Source organism: Penicillium longicatenatum (genome assembly GCF_028827895.1).
Source record: "Penicillium longicatenatum strain IBT 33135 chromosome Unknown contig_7_segment0_segment0, whole genome shotgun sequence".
NCBI classification, from domain to species: Eukaryota; Fungi; Ascomycota; class Eurotiomycetes; order Eurotiales; family Aspergillaceae; genus Penicillium; species Penicillium longicatenatum.
In genome coordinates, this window is record NW_026643124.1 from 2648676 (window position 1) to 2667811 (window position 19136).

General features: G+C 48.7%; 6 protein-coding genes across 6 annotated transcripts; 3 read left to right on the forward strand and 3 right to left on the reverse strand.

The window, feature by feature from the left end:
- Positions 1–1180: 1180 nt before the first annotated feature.
- Positions 1181–4396, reverse strand: aof2 (putative lysine-specific histone demethylase Aof2; the record flags this gene model as incomplete). Its single annotated transcript, XM_057121641.1, has 1 exon — positions 1181–4396. The coding sequence occupies one exon, from the start codon at positions 4394–4396 to the stop codon at positions 1181–1183; it is 3216 nt and encodes a 1071-aa protein (XP_056967395.1).
- Positions 4397–5108: 712 nt separating this feature from the next.
- On the reverse strand, positions 5109–6497 carry N7484_011255 (TVP38/TMEM64 family protein; the record flags this gene model as incomplete). Its single annotated transcript, XM_057121642.1, has 3 exons — positions 5109–5475; positions 5536–5955; positions 6043–6497. 3 exons carry the CDS (start codon positions 6495–6497, stop codon positions 5109–5111), a joined length of 1242 nt encoding a protein of 413 aa, XP_056967396.1.
- Positions 6498–7546: 1049 nt separating this feature from the next.
- On the forward strand, positions 7547–9885 carry N7484_011256 (CCCH zinc finger and SMR domain protein; the record flags this gene model as incomplete). Its single annotated transcript, XM_057121643.1, has 3 exons — positions 7547–8472; positions 8530–9261; positions 9330–9885. The coding sequence occupies 3 exons, from the start codon at positions 7547–7549 to the stop codon at positions 9883–9885; spliced, it is 2214 nt and encodes a 737-aa protein (XP_056967397.1).
- Positions 9886–10991: 1106 nt separating this feature from the next.
- Positions 10992–12104, reverse strand: N7484_011257 (HpcH/HpaI aldolase/citrate lyase family protein; the record flags this gene model as incomplete). Its single annotated transcript, XM_057121644.1, has 3 exons — positions 10992–11699; positions 11755–11975; positions 12065–12104. 3 exons carry the CDS (start codon positions 12102–12104, stop codon positions 10992–10994), a joined length of 969 nt encoding a protein of 322 aa, XP_056967398.1.
- Positions 12105–15061: 2957 nt separating this feature from the next.
- On the forward strand, positions 15062–15836 carry N7484_011258 (DUF846 domain-containing protein; the record flags this gene model as incomplete). Its single annotated transcript, XM_057121645.1, has 4 exons — positions 15062–15146; positions 15202–15247; positions 15334–15620; positions 15688–15836. The coding sequence occupies 4 exons, from the start codon at positions 15062–15064 to the stop codon at positions 15834–15836; spliced, it is 567 nt and encodes a 188-aa protein (XP_056967399.1).
- Positions 15837–16677: 841 nt separating this feature from the next.
- On the forward strand, positions 16678–19038 carry N7484_011259 (uncharacterized protein; the record flags this gene model as incomplete). Its single annotated transcript, XM_057121646.1, has 14 exons — positions 16678–16771; positions 16832–16910; positions 16964–17068; positions 17130–17198; positions 17252–17382; positions 17436–17560; positions 17614–17712; positions 17783–17990; positions 18048–18195; positions 18249–18328; positions 18382–18451; positions 18503–18579; positions 18723–18794; positions 18851–19038. 14 exons carry the CDS (start codon positions 16678–16680, stop codon positions 19036–19038), a joined length of 1545 nt encoding a protein of 514 aa, XP_056967400.1.
- Between the last annotated feature and the right edge of the window lie 98 nt (positions 19039–19136).

Genomic DNA, 19136 nt, shown 5'->3' on the forward strand with positions numbered 1-19136 from the left:
AGGAGCCTGGGGTTCAACGTCGTTGGGATCGACTGGTAACACCGTCAACATGTACCTCGAACTCGATATTCTCCCCCATAAGGGTTGTCTCAAAGATTTGCAGGATATGTGGAGCAGGTCTTCGCACTCTTCATGGCATCCCCTAAAAAGTCGAAATGAACGAAAAGTAGACATCAAATCATTCAAAAAGATACAGAGGCCGGAAATGGTCACAGTATGTCTCCGTTGAGATAAAACCTGGATTGGGGGTATTCGTGGACCTGTTGATTTACAGTCCAGGGGGTTTTTTTTTGCAATATCGGTAAGACATCAACCTGCTTCTTCGGCTCCTCGAGAAATTATAGTTCTTGCAGAGTATCTGGCTCCGTAGACTGAGTCTGCAGCCAACATAACCTACATTTTGAGGAGATAGACGGCTAACATTCTCCAGAGGACTGAAGGAAATGATCGCGGCTTTTGTTAAGTCATATTGAAGACTGAAAGCAATGCTTAAACGAACGGGGGACAAGATCAATATTAAGGGAGTCGAGATGTATGTAATGAAAAGAATGAATCAGGGTCATACTTCGCAGTCTCCATGTCTCTTTTCGTGTAGTTCTGAAAGTGAGCGAAAGCATGAGTGAGAGATATGAGAAAGATGACCGGGTATACGAGTATGGCAAGAAGGCATAATCATTGATCAAAAAATGCCAGAGAGCAAGGACCTAAATGATTGTCGACTGAATAGCCAATCGGGTGTCAGGAAGAGTTAAAAGCAAAGATGTTTCGACAGAGGATAAAGCCCTAAGAGCAGAACGTTAGCGAGGATTTATAGTGAAGAAGCGGTGGGATGCGTATGGGTTGCTTAAGAAGTACGTTAGATGCCAGACATCGGTACTCACCCATTTTCCTCACCGTCTTCCATTTATTCCCACTGCTGCCATCGACATCTCAAAGAGAAAGGACAGGGATCAAGCAAGCACAACATCCAGCACGGCAACAAAGCTGATGACTGGTACAATTTGCAGGGACTTGAGAACCAGGAAAAAAGAGGAAAAATTTCTTGGATATCTTTTGGTTGTGTCTCAGAAATCGCGATTAATAATACATGGGCTCTTCTCCCTCGGGATTTTAATATATAAAACATGAGGAGAAATCTTCCAGGAGTAGAGCTCGGCAGAGAAAGGAACAAACGAACCCCCTACTCTGCCGATCCCGGCGTCACCCACTCCTCGTACGGATACTGGGTACACCACTCGGCTTTCACCTGCAGAGACCGTCGATCCCACTCCTCTGCAGCAACCTTCCACTCACTCCAAGCGCTTTCTTTCAGAGCACGGCTCGTCTCGACCTGGTCGAGGTACGGCGCCTTTTCCTCCGCCGAGGCATTACGCCACATTTGACCCAGTGCGTGGCGAATCTCGTCGCGACCGGCCTTAGCATTTGGCTTAGTAGAGCCAGCACGCCGAGCCTCGACGCACTGGTCGCGGCATTTGTACCAGAAGTCCTTCTGGTACAGGAGGAAAGGGTTCAACGCCACCTTTGGTGGGCGCACGGGAGCCGACCCGATTTTGGCATAGATGGCAGTCCACATGGCTTGTTCGTAGGTCTCGCGACGTTGTTTTTCGTTGGCTACGTGATTAGAAGGAGTGGGAAATTGCTGCTGAGCTGGGGCAGGCTCAGAGTGCTGGGCGCCATTGGGTGTGGCTGTCGGCACAGTGCTGTTGACTGGCTTGTCAGGCACCAGAGGAGTGGGTATCTCGATCGGTCCCACAACGGACTCGATCACTTCCGCGGCGGCTCGAATACCGGAAAGGTATGCGCCATGGACGGTTGCTGGGTGATTGCGGGAAGTGGCCTCACCAGCAAAGTGGAGTGAACCGACGGGTCGTGCCATCAGATCGTAGTCCTCGGCATGAGCCTCGGTTGCCACGTAGGAGTAGCTGCCCCGGGTGAATTTGTCAGAAGCCCAGCGTGTTATGATGGTCTCGACTGGATCCGGTATTCTGGTGTGCTTGAACACATTTCGCAGCTGAGAAATGACTTCTGAGATGATATCGGCGTCTGATGTGATCTCAGTTTCATAAGCGGCATCTCCGGCCATGATACCAGTGATGACGGGCAGCCCGGCGGTTTGCATGCAGTTCCAGAAGATGTAGCATCGCCCGCGATTCTTAACATAGTCATCAGGATCCATACTGTTGTAGACAGTTGGCTCGCGCAGGAGACCAAACATATCTCGGGTCTCGTCCCAGAACGGTTCAGGGAATACGAGGATCACCTTATTCATAAGTCCAAACCCTAATCTCTCGATAGCACCCAACTTCCAGTCGGGCAGAGGAGGATTGAACTGAATTGTGTTATGTTTGAGAACACCCAAAGAGCCCGTAAAAACAACATGATCAGCAATAAATTTCTCGCCGTCTTCGCATTTGATGACCGATTTATGGCTGCCGGAGCCAGTTGAGTCGTAGGAGATACTCTGGACGATTTTTTTGGTGCGAACGTCAAGCTTTGTAGGTAAAGAGTACAGGCCGAATGGCAATTGTTGATAACCGCCTATCACCTGCGAGTGCTCTCCTTCAAATTCATTGCCTGTATCTTGATCCCACGAGGAGAGACTGAGATTTTTAAAATTTGTGGCATTGGAATATTCCATGTTGGCAATATGCCAATTCTGAAGTCGCATATCTTTGGGCGTCATAGGAAGCATGTCCTGGTATTGCTTGACACCTTCGTCCATCACGGCACCTAGAGTTTGTGTAGGAGTTGCGCGCGCAACCTCATCCAGCTCAATTGTATCATGTGCAGAATATCCAGGGTTTAATTTCCACCCTATAGCCAGGCAGAATGAAGCCGCAGGGTCTTCTGTTCCCATAGAGTCTGCTACCACGTTATCAATGGGTTCGATCTCTACAGTTCTGTGCCCTGCACCTCTATGACGTCGAGTTCGCTTGGTGGGAAGGAGAAGATGAGTAGTCCCGGCACGACGAGCGTCTTCATACTCTCGAACAGTAAGGCCGTCATCACTGGTAGATTCACGACCAGCGTCAATCATGTCGGCATCACCTTGAGCTGTAGTAGGGATGAGCACTTCGTGACGATACTTCCCAGTTCGCTCCAGCAAATTAACGTGAAGCTGATCATTCATTGAATCCTGCACAAAATTTACAGGAAAGCCATCGGTATCGTAGATAGTAGAGGAGTCGTGCAAGAGATGGTAATGCAGCGCTAATTGACTTCGAACGATCTGATCGAGAGGATTGCCATTTTCAAAGCCCACGATGATCTGGGCTCCCATCTCTGCCTTGGGAACGAGCCCCGGAGGTAACGATTCTGACTCCATACTGCGAAGGGGGTGCGAATAGATTCTTCCACCAATTCTGCGACGTCCTTCCAAAACTATTACACGAGGGGCTGTTTCTGCATCCCGATAATGGCGAAACAGTCCTTCCAGCTGACGTGCACAGCCTAACCCGCCAACACCGGCTCCCACAATGACAATGACTGGGCCGTCCTTCCGTCTTCCCCTTCTTGGAGGCACAATGGGCAAGGGTACCTCGACGCAGCCGAAGTTAATGTAGCCATTCCGTGCCAGCCAATCATGTGCGAAGGAAGCAAGATTCATCCAGCGATAGTCTTTCGCAACACCCAGGGCTTCTTCTCTGGTTACACTGACCATGGCGTTCCGGGTCCAGAGCCGCAGAATACCATTTCGAATATTGAGATACAGAGTAACATGCATGTGGCAAAGATGATCCTGAAGCGCTTCTTGTTCTTTTGGGTGAAGAGAGTATGGATCCAGTCGACAGGCATAGGCAGATGCTACGCACTGCTGGCCATAGACTTCCGGTGTCAAATGAACAGGAATTGACGACCGCGGCCGGCACTTGGCTAAATCTACCTTTCCACTATCCAGCACACTCGCTCCGGCAACGCAAGGTGGGGTAGATGCATTTTGCTCTGGGGTGGTGAGAGGAGTGGTGGATTTTCTAGGGTCGAATGAGGATGAAAGAGTTGAGGTCGTGTCAACGGGTGTATTGCTGCTCCCACTGATATATGGATATCCCATAGGTATTTCATTGCCATTAAGGCCATTCGAAGTGGGGTTTTGATTGGTATAAGACGTCACAGGCTGATCTGAGCTCTTGAGGGCGGGGATGTGTGGGTTTCGGGAAGTAGGGTTTCCTGAACTGCGCAAGCGCTTCTTGGGCCGTTCGTTTTCTTCCATATCAGACGTTAATAGCTGCTCTGACTCAGTGGAATGTTCATTTGTAACAAGCTGGTTAATAGCGACGGTTTGGCCTGTCGGCCCTATTATGGGTATTTCCATGTTCAATGACTCGTAGCTGTAGCTTGTCTGAGATTCGCCGAGGCCAGGGATCGGAACCAAGGGGTTAATTGAATCGAAGTCCATCTCGGCTCTCTGAAAAGCAAGAAGACTCGGTCCGATATGGGTTCCTTGTATGAACGAGGTAGTGGGGTATCAGGTGGAACGAGGGGGAATATCTCAAACGTCAAGACCCCCCATGTTCAATCATGCTGACTTGAGTTGCAACCACAGATGTAAGCTGAGAAATGATCAGTTAGACTTGGAGTTGATGGGTTACGGTTGGACGAATAGTGGCGTTCCAATAAAAACTTTGCATGTAGATAAAAGTGGATGGGACTCAAGGGACTAGTGGCGGGAACACCAGAAGGAACACATACATTGAGAAGCCCGGATCTCCTGCAAAGTAAGAACCTGGCTGATTGAAATCCGGGCCAGCATAAAGGCATTCAATTGTCAGGAAGGTCTATACATGGCACGAGAGGGGAGAAGGGAAGCCGCCCGAGGAGGTTGATCCCTCGGAACAGCGCGTATTTCTCAGTCCGCTTCCGGCAATAGCTTAGATTCCATCTACTCGAATATTTTTCCTACTTACGCTTACATGCGCATGCAGATTGGACTAAAGGACGTGGGCTCTTTCGATCTACATCTGGCTGAATATTCAGGGCTGAAACGGGTATAGTGCATATAGCTTATTCCTTATAGCACGATCTACGCATGGGTAGGGAGTGGGTCGGTAGGCTCATGATCATAAGCGCAGCATCATTTACATTGGGTTGTTATGGATTCAACCGATATGCTAGGTATCCCTTTGGACATGGGAATGCAGGCCGAAAGCCTCGTCTCCTTCGCCGGCGTAATCATCAGAATCATTGTCCGTGAACTCATCATGGTATGATCTCCGATTCGATTTCTTCCAGCGGCGGTTGTCTCCATCGCTGCCACTATCATCATCTAGAGCAAGGTCAAGGTCGACGTTATCATCGTCGAAATCGTTGAAACCAATCCGTTCTTCCTCATCTCGAGCGAGTTCAGTCGCTGCAGCATTAGCAGCATCGTCGTCGGCAAACCGGCCATGAGGGCGATGGGCAGCATGATCAGCTTGCAAGGATTGCCGGATGTCGTCACGTTCTTTTGCTTCGAGTTCTTTCGCACGGGCAAGGGTTCTATGCATTAAGCAATCGGTTAGTCAAAGATGGGAGCAATGCACGATCTCCACGACCAACCTCTGATAGATATAATACGCAGTACCACCTCCGATGGATACGGTAGCGATAATGCTGATGATATTGACTGCCTTGGCTCCGGCGCTCATCTCTCCACCCTTCTCGGTCAGAAGGCGCAGCCGACTGCCAACAAAGGCCGGGACCAACAGTTTGGGCGAGATTATGGCTGTTGCCAGTCCATACATCAAAGGTTGGACAGTCGGGAAGGTTGAGATGGCACCATTGCAAATAGAGTAGGGCAGGGGACATAGACGAATCATGCAGAGCAATTTCAGTCCATCATACTTCAGAGTCAACGCCAGTGCTGCAAATCGCTTGTCATGTTCCATCAGGCGAGTCACGAATCTCGATAGTACCGTGCGGGATACATAGAATGATGCAGTAGAGCCAAGAATGGTGGCCGTGGCATATATCAACCATCTAGTATCATCCCCAGTTAGTATTTTCAGTAGTATAACTGTATAACCATGTGCTATACATTACAGGGCGATAGGTTCCACAACTTACCCTTTCCACACGCCAAAGATGAATCCCGCCACCGTCCCGAACGTTGACCAGCCCAATAATGGCGGGAATGAGACGAAAAAGACGCATAGCCAGAGCACAAAAGCGACGAGGAAAGACTTCTCCCATCTTTCCGCGACCGGGCCTAGCCAGATGAACACCTTGCCCGTTAAGATCAGGAATCCGATGCCGGATGCCCCAACTAATAAAGACGCGACATAGAAGCCGACCTTTTGCCAGAATGTCATGCGATTCCATCGTTCTTCTGCCTGGCGATATATCTTCTTGCCTTTGTCCATCATTCTGTCGCGGAAGGTGCCTGAATCGGGCCGCGTCGAGTTCCGCCTGCCCGCCCGGCTCCAGAGCGGTTGTTCATCGTCGCTAGCGGAGGCAGAATGTATCTCTGACGATGGAGAAACAGCTAATGCCCGTGCTGTGGACTCATAGTCCGCGGGCATAGTGCTAGAAGGATTGTAGATTTGCCGGGATCCGATCTGGGGCAAGGCAGCTATAGCGATCGGCGTTTTGCGGAGACGGAAAAGGGTTCGGACGAATTTTGGCGAGTTTAAAGGAAAAACATGAAAAAATTCAGGAGTAGATGGGCATTCCAAGGCCCTGAAAGTATCGGGGGCCGAACATGAGCCACAGAGAGGGAATTGGGGGAAAGTATGTCTCACATTGTGGCGGATCAACCGGCTGTGTTTGGCTTACATAGCTCAATAGTGGGCGGCAAGTGCAATTCTATGTGGCTGCGTTTACGTTGATCGCATCGTTCGATCGCATTGTTTCCGCGACCCAAACCATCGTCACACAACTCGTATAGTTGGAGTTAGGGCCCAGACTTTGCGATCACATTTCCTGTCGGTTTTTATTGTCCAACGCAGGCACTGCATAGTTAATTCAGGTATCATATGAATACAATAGGATTGAGACATTATACACGTCAAGGGGATCATCAAAATTGAATTAGATTAGAAAATCTATATACACTGGGCGGTGGCTTGAGAAATGTGAACGAACGATACACGATAGAAACAACCGTCTGATGTGCAAACCACAGTACATCCGATGCGGGCTCACGGTCCTGGTCGGTGTGGAGTTCGGACAGCTGAAACCCCCAAATCTAACCAAATCTACATCCCGAACTGTTGATCCCCTTTCCCCCTCTTTGGGTTTTTTTTGTTCGTTGATACTCGGAATCTCTCTCGTTCTACGGCATCAGGGCCGATGCGATGTAATTCACATCTTACCACTTGTCCTTCCCGGTTTATTTGTCCCCGACCTCCTTTGTCGTTCACCCACCAAATCACCCGAATCCAAATGGATTGCTCTCTTTGACGAATTCTATATCTAATCTGAATACGAAACACCCATCGGAGAACTTTACTATATCACATTTCAATACGTCGACATCCGGGGCTTGGTCCCTCCCTTTATTATCCTTCCCCCACCTTCATCTTCAAGCTTACTCCTTCCCCCCCTTTCATCGCGAGTACAGCCAAGCACCATGGTTTCGGAGGACTTGCTGGAGAAATGTCTAGAAATCCTGCAGGATCAAGCACTAGATGAAGAAGAACAAGTGGAAAAAATAGAGGATTACTTGCGCGCGAACACTGCGCTTTCCGGATCATCGCTAGAGAATGCGGTGCTGGACATTCTATGGCGGCATCGCAATCGCACCCTCCCAGACTCGTCACCTCCCCCTCCTCGTCATACGATAATTCGCCGATCATCACCGGCACCATGGCAGATGCGCTCTTCGACCCCTCTGTCGCCCTCGAACCTGGGAACCAGTCCCGGGAGTACCTCGTGGGTGCAGAGCTCACGCGGGGCATTCGCCCGCCCTCCACTCTCGTCAACCGTGTCTCCCTTTACCTCCCCGCGGCCATCTCCCCGACTGGCCCTAGCACAGCCGATCCCACATTCCCCGAACCTAAATGCGTATGAGTTCTCAGACCAAAGTCAATTATCTGACTTCTATGGCGATTTTGGCAGCGATAGCAATGTCGACTGGCTGGTGGGAGATGATGCAAATAGCGTCACCTCTTCGACGGGTGGTTATAGTATTCAGGGAGCGCTGAGCGCAACTGCGGCGGAGTTCGTACCGGATATGAGTCCGCATGACATCCTGCGCACCGTCCTGGGCGATAAGCGGTCAAACGACGAAATCGAGGCTGCGCTAGAAGCAAATAGTTATGACCTCGGCGCGACCATCGCGGCACTTTCGCAAGATACAGAGGCGGATGTATTTGCAAAGCAACATGATGATGGCCGTGTGTTGGTTGGTAAGTCAATGACAATGGAGAAAAGCCGTCCGATCACCCCGTCTGGGTTTGAACGAAGCCCTGTAGTTTGCAAGTACTTTCTATCTACGGGGCAATGTCTCCGTGCCGACTGCCGTTTCAGCCATGACTTGACCAGTCATCTATGCAAGTAGGTCTTATGTTTGGGAAATAACACTCCAACGCTAGTATGCTAACCTGATACTAGATACTGGGTTATGGGTAACTGCCTGGCTGGTGACGGATGTCCGTTTTCGCATGACCCTTCGTCGCTCGTTTCCACTCTGAGTGTCTCAGGAAGCAGTCGGCCAACCTCGCCGCCTGCTGGATCACCTTTCCAAGTAGACAGTGGATCTGATGCGTTCCCGCCCTTGCAATCGTCGGGCACGGAAGATCAATGGGCCTATCAGTATGGCGGTCGATATCCTGCTCATCTCTCTGGTCTTCAGGGAGGCAAGCATCTACCCCCCGGTCTTCACCCTGGCATGGGAAGAAGGAATGGAAGCATGACACACTTGGGACGGCCCAGTTCCCGTCCAAGCAGCCGTCACCAGAATCGCGAGTTGAACCCTACTGCTCCGTCCGTAGATGACCCAGATGCGTTCCCAACCCTTGCTGCGGTCAACGCAAAGAACGCGGGAAAGAAGCACCATGGTAAGCGGGGCGGCCATAACCGTGACGCAAACTTGGGAAAAGAAAACATCCCATCCTCATTGGCAGACGTGGTGCGCATGTCTCCATCCCCTGTCCATGGCAAGGGTAAATCTTCTAAGAACAACAAGGATATCAAAAGCCGCGAAAACAGTGCTGCAGCTCAATCCATCCAAGCGCCCCAGAATATTCCCTGGCTTGAGACTGGTTCGCGGGCAAACCAGCAATATATCAAGTACCGTACAGAAGCAATTCGCCACGGGACCGTACGGAATAAATTTCTACAAAGGTGAGTTTCCCATACCTCACCCTATCCTTCCTCTTCCAGTCTAAAGCTGACTCACATTTCTCAATCAGTGCCGCTCAAGCGTGGAACCGAAACGATGCCCGTGCTGCCAAAGCTCTATCTCTACGTGGCCAAGCAGAAAACGATGCTATGCGTCGCTGCCACAGAGAAGCCGCACGCCAGCTATACGAAGCACGCAATCAACACCTGGTTCAGGCTGGCCTGGACGAGACCTCTGAGGAACTTTACGTTGATCTACACGGTCTGCACCCCGAAGAGGCAATCGAGTATCTTGAAAAGATCCTCCTGAAGCATGCGCGCGAGGGCCTCCGCGTCGTTTACGCAATCACCGGCACCGGCCACCACTCGAAAAACGGCAAAGATAAGATCGGCAAGGCTGTCAAAGCCTGGCTCAACGAATGGCGGTACCTGTTTCGAGAGTTTAGCGTGCCTGGCGAGCGGGGCGGCTACGTTGGCGGTATTCTTGGTATTGACCCCACAAGCTATGACAAGTCGCTTGCCAAGAGCCTTGCGGAGGATGATACAGGGGATGAGACTGGACAGTCTAATCTTGTGATGGGCAAGATTCAACTTCTTAAACGGGAGGATCTAGAAACGAATCAATGAATCAAAGCGTGTCAATTTAACATTTCGCCCGATACCCTTTGCATCAAGCGTTTACACTCCCCCTGTGATGCTGTGTCAAGTAATCTGCTCCCTTTTCACCGATTTCATATCATGCATAAACTTCAAGCAATTGCAGATCCGCCAACATAACTTGGTGAGGAACAATTTCAAAAGCAAGGCACGTATCGATAATATGCATTGTAGAAGAGAGGGCATGTTCGAGAATCTAATACACTGACTGCTTATAACCTAGGCACTAAGTTTGTGTCTTTCTTGCAATATGGGAAGTAATTCCGTGGAGATGGGTTGCTTATCCATTCACATGTCTCATGTACAAGTTCGTTATCTTCAATAAGAGCAAATCTTAGCTGGCTAATATCTTGCAGGTCTCCATGGTGGAGCCCTTTAATTGACCACCATCAATTACGGCTCCGGTTATGTCTCATAAACTGCCCCTTAATCCAATCTGTTCATGTGGTGTTCTACTATAGCGCTCCTCTAGGATACCGGCGGTCGATGGAAAAGATCAACGACAGCAGCTAGGATTTCCATCACACCGACTATTCTCGAACCAAAGTATGATGTGTAACAGTAAGTCTGCATCGGGTGGCGTCTCTCGACAAACGCCAATCCGAATTTATGCGCCCCCTTACTCTTTTGTGTAGCCTTGATTCTCTATTACTGATGCAACTTACTAAACGGCTTGAAGAATATAGGACTGTTTAGGTGACTGACTAGTATATCCATAGTCTACAGCATGTGAATGACTGAAATTTTTAGTCAGTCTAGGGATGTACTTGAAGTGTTGTGTGTCTAGCAGATCCCATGAATTGCGGCCATGGACCTCAGTATTATGACAACCCCAAATTTATAGCACCTTGAAGTAAGCACTAAACGCACTCTTAATACTATCCTCAAAACTCCTTAAGGACGCCGTCAATATCCCCTCAATATGTGATTTAAAATTGGCTTTCATATGAAGGTAAATAAGTACAACTGTAGTCCATTAAGACCCACTGAAGCTGTCAGAACATATAATTCACTGCTCTGGTTAGCCCGACTGCCAGCTATATACTCGGTAATGTTTCATTCAAATGTAAAATGCCCTATTCTGGCTCCTGATGCTGCCACTCTTCCCGCAACTCCTCAACATCAATCCCGCAGGCAGCTGCCTTCCTAACAATAGCCTTCGCCTTCTCGGCAACAGGCACATCGATCATCTTCCCATCTAACGTCCAAGCACCCCGACCAGCAGCAGCAGCCTTCTCATCTGCAATAACAACCCGAACGGCCCACCGTGTCTCCTCCTCATCCGGTCCAAAGATAGCATTAGCTGTCTTCACCTGAGTCGGATGAATACACTGCTTTCCATTGAATCCGAGTCGCCTTCCATCGCGACACTCCTCTTCCAGCGCCGCAGGTGGGGATCCGTCCGCTTTATCAGATTTGTAGGCTGTGCAGACGAGATCGATTGTCGAAGGAAGCTCTGCGGCGCGGGCGGCTGTTGCGATTGCAGAGCGCGCAAAGAGAAATTCGGTCAACGATGGAGTACGCGTAATGCTGAGGTCTAGGGCGAAGTCTTCGGCAGCAAAAATCAGACCTTGGAGGAGTGGAGTAGAGGAGCAAATTTGGGTCAAGTTTGTAAGGGATTTAGCTGATTCGATAAGGGCGAGAAGAGAAATTGGAGGACGAGCTTCAGGAGATTGGTTCTTTTGTTGTGCCAGAGTGTGATTTATCACGTCTGTGACGAAGGTGAGGTCCGAAGCGGAGTTGACCTTGGGGATAACAATTGTAGTTAAGTTCGGGGATTGCAGCTAGGGTGGTATTAGTATTCTGGTATCTACAATTGGTGCTGTTGATTCAACTCACCACTTCTGTCAAGTCTCCCAGCGCCAAACCACTGTCGACTGAATTGATTCGCACAGCCCGTTCCCGGATGTTGCTCGGTGTCGGCTGATCGATCGCTCTCCGCACGAGGGAGCGGGCCTCCGCTTTCATGTGCGGAGTGACGCTGTCTTCAAGATCATAGGTAAGGCAGTCTGCTGCCAAAGAGCGAGACTTGTCGAGAAAGCGCTGCGACGAGCCCGGGACTAGTTGGTGAGGTCGCTGGTTAGCTCTGCGATGATCGTAAAGCTTCCGCATCGAAATGCGGGGAAGACGCGCTGCGCAGCGTTCTTACCGTAGAGCAGGGAGCGACGCAGAGTATTGCGGGCAGCCATTGCGGGAGACGACATAAATGAAACAGCCTTTGAAGTTAAACTGCAGTTGTTTCAACGAGTTCGCGGCGTTGATATAGGTGTCGCGTCCGGGATGTTCCTTCTAAGCCGAAGCTCGGGTAGCGCTCGGAATAGCCTATATGCCATGGACCCACAGTGGGCTACGTCAATGGAGGCCAAGACTTTGTATGTATTTTCGGGCGTGGAGAATTTTGTGAAGATAATCGAATTAAACCTAGATTATGTCTTACATATGATAACCTTTTTACCAGTCTTTTGCTTTTGACTCGCCCATTGCGCCAGTATTCGCATGTGCTGTGGCTTGGAGGGTATCGGTAGAGTAGTGTGCGACAGGGCTAGAAATTTTTAGATTAGAATTCCTAGATGACTCCATCGCTTAATTTTGTTCAAAAAATCGATTTAAACCATTTATTTCAAGAGCCATTCTTCAAATACATTTCGCCACACAGAGGTTGCAACCATTGCGATGAAGTCCAATCCCGTTAATCAACAACCTCCTCAGATAAACCAGAGTCCCATACGAAGGATATCTGCAAGACCAATTGACCACCATAATCAGCAAAGAGAGGGCGTCTAAGGGGCGCTGTGGCTGGCTTAGGGTTGATTAAATAATATGGGGCCCAAAATCGTCACTATCATCGTTGTTTGCTTCACATCAATACATTACTTGGATGCTTCGAAGTTACCTTTTGCACTTATGAAGGTTTCTATTTTTCAAAATCATCATTATGAGCAACAAAAGCTCCAATCCTCTCTAGGAGGTGGAATTTGGCCGGTATACTGCTATGCCTGGAGATTTGGCGTGATATGGTTCGCGAAATGTATCTAGCTAACCATTTACATCCCTTAACACTCTTCAAGCCGATTGAACTGTCTTGAAAACAGCCCATGACTCATCAAGTAGTTCAAAATAGCCATAATAAAACGTGGTAACTATAAATTACTGGCAGATAGGTCTTTAATACCACAGTCTTGAGATGGCCATGCTGTGGGAGCTCTGCCCTTTTCTTCATTAGCCATTTGCGAAACACAGCATTGCGCGATAAATCTTCATATCTCCATCGAACTCGACAGCGCCACAAATTTGGAAGTTGAGCAGGATGGAGAAGTTCTTACTTCTGTCTCTGCTACCTTGGACAGTGTCACCGTCACCTATGTCTAAGCAGTAGCCCACGGGTGATTTACCGATCGTCAAAGCTTTCATAAGGGGTGGATATGAGGATGGAATTGTCATGCATCGCAAGATTGGCTTGTTATTTGGGCATTTGAAGAAACTATTGGATATTTGATTGAAACTTGTCTCGAAGAAACATTGCTATGCAACCTCTGCACTGAGTATTTTGATGACGTGTCAGCTTCTTCATAAACTGCGCTCGATGCAACCCTTGCCGACACTTTAGTTGAGGCCCCCGTAAAGTTATTATGGTTCAACAATATCACCGCACTTTTTATTTAAAGACGACCTTGCCCGATTAAAGGCGAAGCTGAGCATATTAGCAAATTGAGAGTCCAATTATCTATGGAAATCCAGGCTGGAAAACCACTCCAAACTGAAAAAGGATTATGTTCCAGTGGAGGTATGTTCCTGACCTGATAGTACGTAGATTAAAATCGATCTTATCTGATTCGATAAGTAAGGTTGCATGTGGAGATCCGCGCTTCCGCGAAGCTACATTACTGAGCCAAATAGTTAACCCGGGGACTCAAGTGTTCAGCAGAGCTTCCGAAACCGGTCAGAGCCCCAGGAAATTATAAATAGGGGCGTACACTCCAAAGAGGCCTCTAGGCCACCTCAAACAATTCTACTTCTTGAATGCTCACCTTCCATCAAAATCTAAGTACCACAATGAAACTGCTCAGTGTTGTCCTGGCTGCCACCATGGCTGCCTTTGCCAGCGCTGGATGCAGCGGTCGTAAGTATTTCCAAGCTTGCTCACGGACATGAAGTGATGTCTTGGCTATATACTCACATTTTCCTATACATAGTTGGCGCAGCTTGTGCTGGTGCTGGTGCTGCGCCTTGTTGCTCAGGTCTGACCTGTTCCGAAAACCTCGGAACGATGCAATATGTTTGCAATTGAATGGCGAACTCTGAAAAGATGGCTCAAAGAACTTAATTGACATCCAAGTGCAAATTTACTCATGCTTATTTCTGAGGTTGCTATTCCAAGATCCTCGGTTACAGTGATATTCTTCACTTTAGATTTTTATCGAGGTGAATGCATTTGATTAGATTGAATTCTGAATATAGGCTCGGGTGGGCAACTGATAAAGTGGCTTACCAACGCCCGAGACATAATCGATCATTGCTGCGCAGATAGAAAGCTATGTACCTAAGATTGACGGTTCGGATTCATCAAATTACATTTCACTTTCATCTCAATGATACTTATTCCTATCGGCATTCCGATCGCAAGACATTATTGGAAGAGTAAGAAAGTCGCAAACCAACTATACCGGGGCTCAAAAATGGTAATCGGTCCTCGAAAGCTGCCTTAAAATATTGATCATCCCAACAGTGGCGTTTCTTTTTCTTTTTCTTTTTTCTTTCTTTTTTTTTTTTAACCCTTTGGCCCAGCACGCCCAGCACCACCCCCGGTACGCCCAGGCACGCTTGACGTCCATATTTTTTTTGTTAGATACGCAATTTCAAAATAGGTCACGAATTGGCAAGATTGATCTCATTTCATCAGTGCTCTCATTTGTTCATCAGTACCCGTTCATTCATCGCGTGCATACTGCATATCTTAGTGTGGACGTTGACCAATAAGCGTTGGAGGCGGTATAATTATGCCATCTTCTACCGCCTGCCTCCTGTCATGTTGTGAACACATCAGGGATCCTAACCTCTTGTACTGCAACTGCCACTGCGACAGCAGCGATTTGCAAAACTACCCCATTATCGAGGCATCAGGACCTACGGTTCTTGGTCGCTCATCATGGATCAAGGAACTCAAGGAGAGCTGAACTGGCGTCTAAGCTCCCACCCGATCACACTACTTGTCTTCTTGGGTATCCGCATTGGTTAGTACTGACTTCGTTGACCGCTAATAGAATGCTTGACTGATTATCTGGATAGGCGCATTGATGATGTATCTCTTTGGTCTTCTTTTTATCGAGAATTTGTATGTCATTAGCGTCCAACAAGCTGCTCCGAACAAGCTACTCCAATTAGCTAGCAGTGATCTCTGAGCTAACTAGTTGATTCCAGCGTCCTGGTCTTCATCCTAACCCTCCTACTTCTCTCGGCCGACTTCTACTACCTGAAAAACATTGCTGGGCGCCGACTTGTTGGCCTACGGTGGTGGAACGAGGTTAACACAACCTCCGGCGACTCGCACTGGGTCTTCGAGTCCTCCGACCCCAATGTTCGCACAATCACAGCTACGGATAAACGGTTCTTCTGGTTGAGCCTATATGTGACACCGGCTCTATGGGTGGGATTGGCTGTTTTGGCACTTGTAAGACTTGTCAGTGTGATCTGGCTTAGTCTAGTTGGTAAGATGACCTCGGCTGTTCACGATCCGTGGATTCAAAAAGGTTTGAACTAACGTGATGAATCCAGGCATTGCTCTTATTTTGACCATCACAAATACCGTGGCTTTCTCTCGATGTGATAAGTTCAGCCAGGCTTCGACTTTCGCCAACAGCGCCCTTGGAGGCGGTATTGTGAACAACCTGGCTAGTGGCCTGCTGGGCAGGTTCTTCCGGTGATTTGATGCAAATATCACGTTTGCATAGTATTCATATGCTAGAAAATAGTGATGACCCTTCTATTGAAACTTCTGCTCCATGTATGCTTCGAGTGTTTTGATACAGCAATCAATTTGGATTATGCTAAAGCCATCAATCAAAATGGACATTTAAATATGTTATTATGACTTACGAGCACCTAAACAGAGTGACAACTGGTGTAGTGTTACAGTTGTGTTTATTTCCTGAACCGCCATGTTTACTGCGTTTGTTTCCTCAACCGCCGTGTTCATGTATCTTCGTACCATGAATTCCTCCTTCCTTCTCTCCCTCTCTTCTTCATATTTCCATTTCCCATTCATGTTCTCCAAATTGTTCCCCTCACGAACAGAATAGGATCCTTCATACGACAATATTTTCAAACGCTGTCCTTGGTTCCTATTCCTCGTGGTCTTTTTCCCCCGGCTCCATTTCGCTGCTCAACGCAGCTAATCCCGCAAACCAACAAGTATCCGAATAGTGAGTTTTCCATGTCTGAGCCCTTCTTTCTTCTGATGTGATTGTTTGTGAGCCCCTGAGAGGGGATGGTATCTAGTTTCTCTCCGCCTGTATCATGCTTCATGTTAATTTCACCAAAGTACCTTTCACCTTCCCCGTGACGCGTCTTCTTTGGCCAAGTTGATACAAATGTGTTAGCTTTGCATTTTCTCACCAAGCTCTGTTCCTTGTTTCTTGTTTCTTGTTCCTCGTCTCTTTTTCTTTTGCTTTCATTTTTGGAGAGAGACAAACGCAAACTTCGTGTGGGCGGGCCCTGAATAATCTACCAGACGGACTAATGCATTTCATACAGTCTTTCTTCAAGATGTCCGACAACTTGAATGATGATAACGCCGAGGGCAATTCCTGGGGTTCTCATATGAAAGAGGATGGGACTCGCTGGGGCCGAAAGCCCGATGGTACGTCGAGAATGGTCCTACCGTGAAGTAATTCATAGCGGGGCAGCTAACTGTCAACAGTAGGCTATGAGCACGCTAGCACCCCGACTCCGGACCAGGACCTTGGAGGTGGTGGCTACGATGATAATGTCTGCCGCATGTGAGTAGTTCTGGGCTCAAGGAATTCGACGATACTTAATTGACTCGCAAAAGCTGTCATCAACCTGATCATTTTGCTCGTAACTGTCCCAACGAGGTCCCGGAGTACTCCACATACCCTCAGGAGACACGCGGCTGCTTCAACTGTGGCCAGGAGGGGTAATTAGCCCATTTGATGTTGCCATCGTTGTGCCAGTGCTTACACGTGCGGTTATGATAGTCACTCAAAGGCTGAATGCACTGAGCCGCGGAAGTTCACCGGGGCTTGCTTCAACTGTGGTGAAGAAGGGTGATTCTACTTCTTATGTGATTTTCTAGCGCCGCATTACTAACTCATAATAGCCATTCCAAGGCCGAGTGCACCAAACCGCGAGTGTTCAAAGGCACCTGCCATATTTGCGACAAGGAGGGTCACCCGGCTGCCGATTGCCCAGAGAGACCTCCTGATATGTGCCGCAACTGCGGTGCTGAAGGTCAGCAAGGATATTGTGGGGTCCATAGGTGACTGAGCTAATGCCATTTATAGGCCACCAAGCCATGGTCTGCAAGGCACCGCGCAAGTTCGATTTGAAAAATGTCGCAGACAGACTGCCCGAGGAGGCATGGGGCATGATGAAGGCCGCAGGAACGGATACCATCGAATTCCGTTCGGTAAGATCTTTATCAATATCGTACCAAAGCCTGTTGCTGACAAGTCACACAAGGCGCTTCAGGTGTACACTAAAGCCGTCCCCAAGGCCACCTATGTTGACATTGAAAAGAAGATGCGAGAGGAGAAATACCCCCTCTACACAATCGCCGTGGTAAGTTTACTACTAATGTATATAGAATGGGTTGGGTAGTGAAAACGCTGACAGCTGTCCTCAAATCCAGGAAAATGAAGTTGCAGATGTGTTCACACTGATTGACCTTCAAGGCAACCTAGACCGGCGATACACCGTCTCGTTTTACCGAGGCCCTGACTCCCCCCGAAACGCTCTCAACGCCCGATGGCCTGAGAGCCCTGCTAAGAACCTTGAGCGGTTGGCAAATTCAGGTCAGCCTTATGATCGCCAAGTCCTAAAGTGCCGCAACTGTGATGGTCTGTCGAATTCTCCTTGACCACTTTTGTGCCAATTCATTGCTAAAAAAGCTATAGAAATGGGCCATTCTGCAAATAATTGCAAGCAGGAGCGAACTGAGGCTGAGCGCACCCAAATCAAGTGCTCCAACTGCGAGGTCATTGGCCATCGTGTGCGTGATTGCCCAGAGAAACGTCGCAACAAGCATGGGTGCCGTAACTGCGGGTAAGAGTCGTTTCCAAATGGGATCGCAGCATGAAATAATAACCCACTTGCAGCTCCGAAGAACACCAGGCCAAGGACTGCCCGAAGCCTCGTGTTGCTCCCCCTGATACCGAATGTCGCCGGTGCCATGAACGTATGACAAAATGCTACTTCAATTAAAAGTTTAACAGCTTGCTAACCTTTTAGTCGGTCATTTTGCCCAAGACTGCCCCAAGGGTGGTGATGATCGGGGGCCGCGCACTTGCCGCAACTGCGGGTGAATACCATGTCTTATTATTCAATATCATTGATCGGCTAACAGAAACAGATCCGAGGACCACATCGCTCGTGAGTGCGACAAGCCTCGTGACCCGGCCACTATCACTTGCCGCAACTGTGATCAGCGTAAGTACAGTCCAATCGTTCTCTCACTTTTCCTCTGCACGTCATGAGTCAATCCGAGTCAAGATTGTCAAAACGCCTTGGTGTCTAGCGGCAACGACTCTCACTTTGCATTTTGTCTTTAAAATGCTAAAAACTGGAAATAGTAGGTCACTCCGGCCGTGATTGTCCGCAGCCCAAGGACTGGTCCAAAGTCCAGTGCAATCGTTGTGGCGAATGTAAGTCGACAAGATGCCTGATCGATCTAAGTAGGCTTGCTAACTATACATACCAGTTGGCCACACTGTCCGTCGTTGCCCGCAGCCTGAGGACTCGGGTGAGACCGAAGACAACGAGACTGCCCAGGCTGTGAGCCCGGGTGCACAGAAATCAGCACTTGGCTCCCACACAGCTTCTGTGGCTGATACCACTGCGCCGGTGGCTGAAGATGATGACGACGATCTTAAAGATCAGGCGTGGTAGCCTATCAAAGATACAGCGTAAGGTGAATCATCTTGATCGCGAGACGCTTTGAGCCCACCAAGAACTCCGAAGTGACTTTTCACGTTGATCCTCTCAGC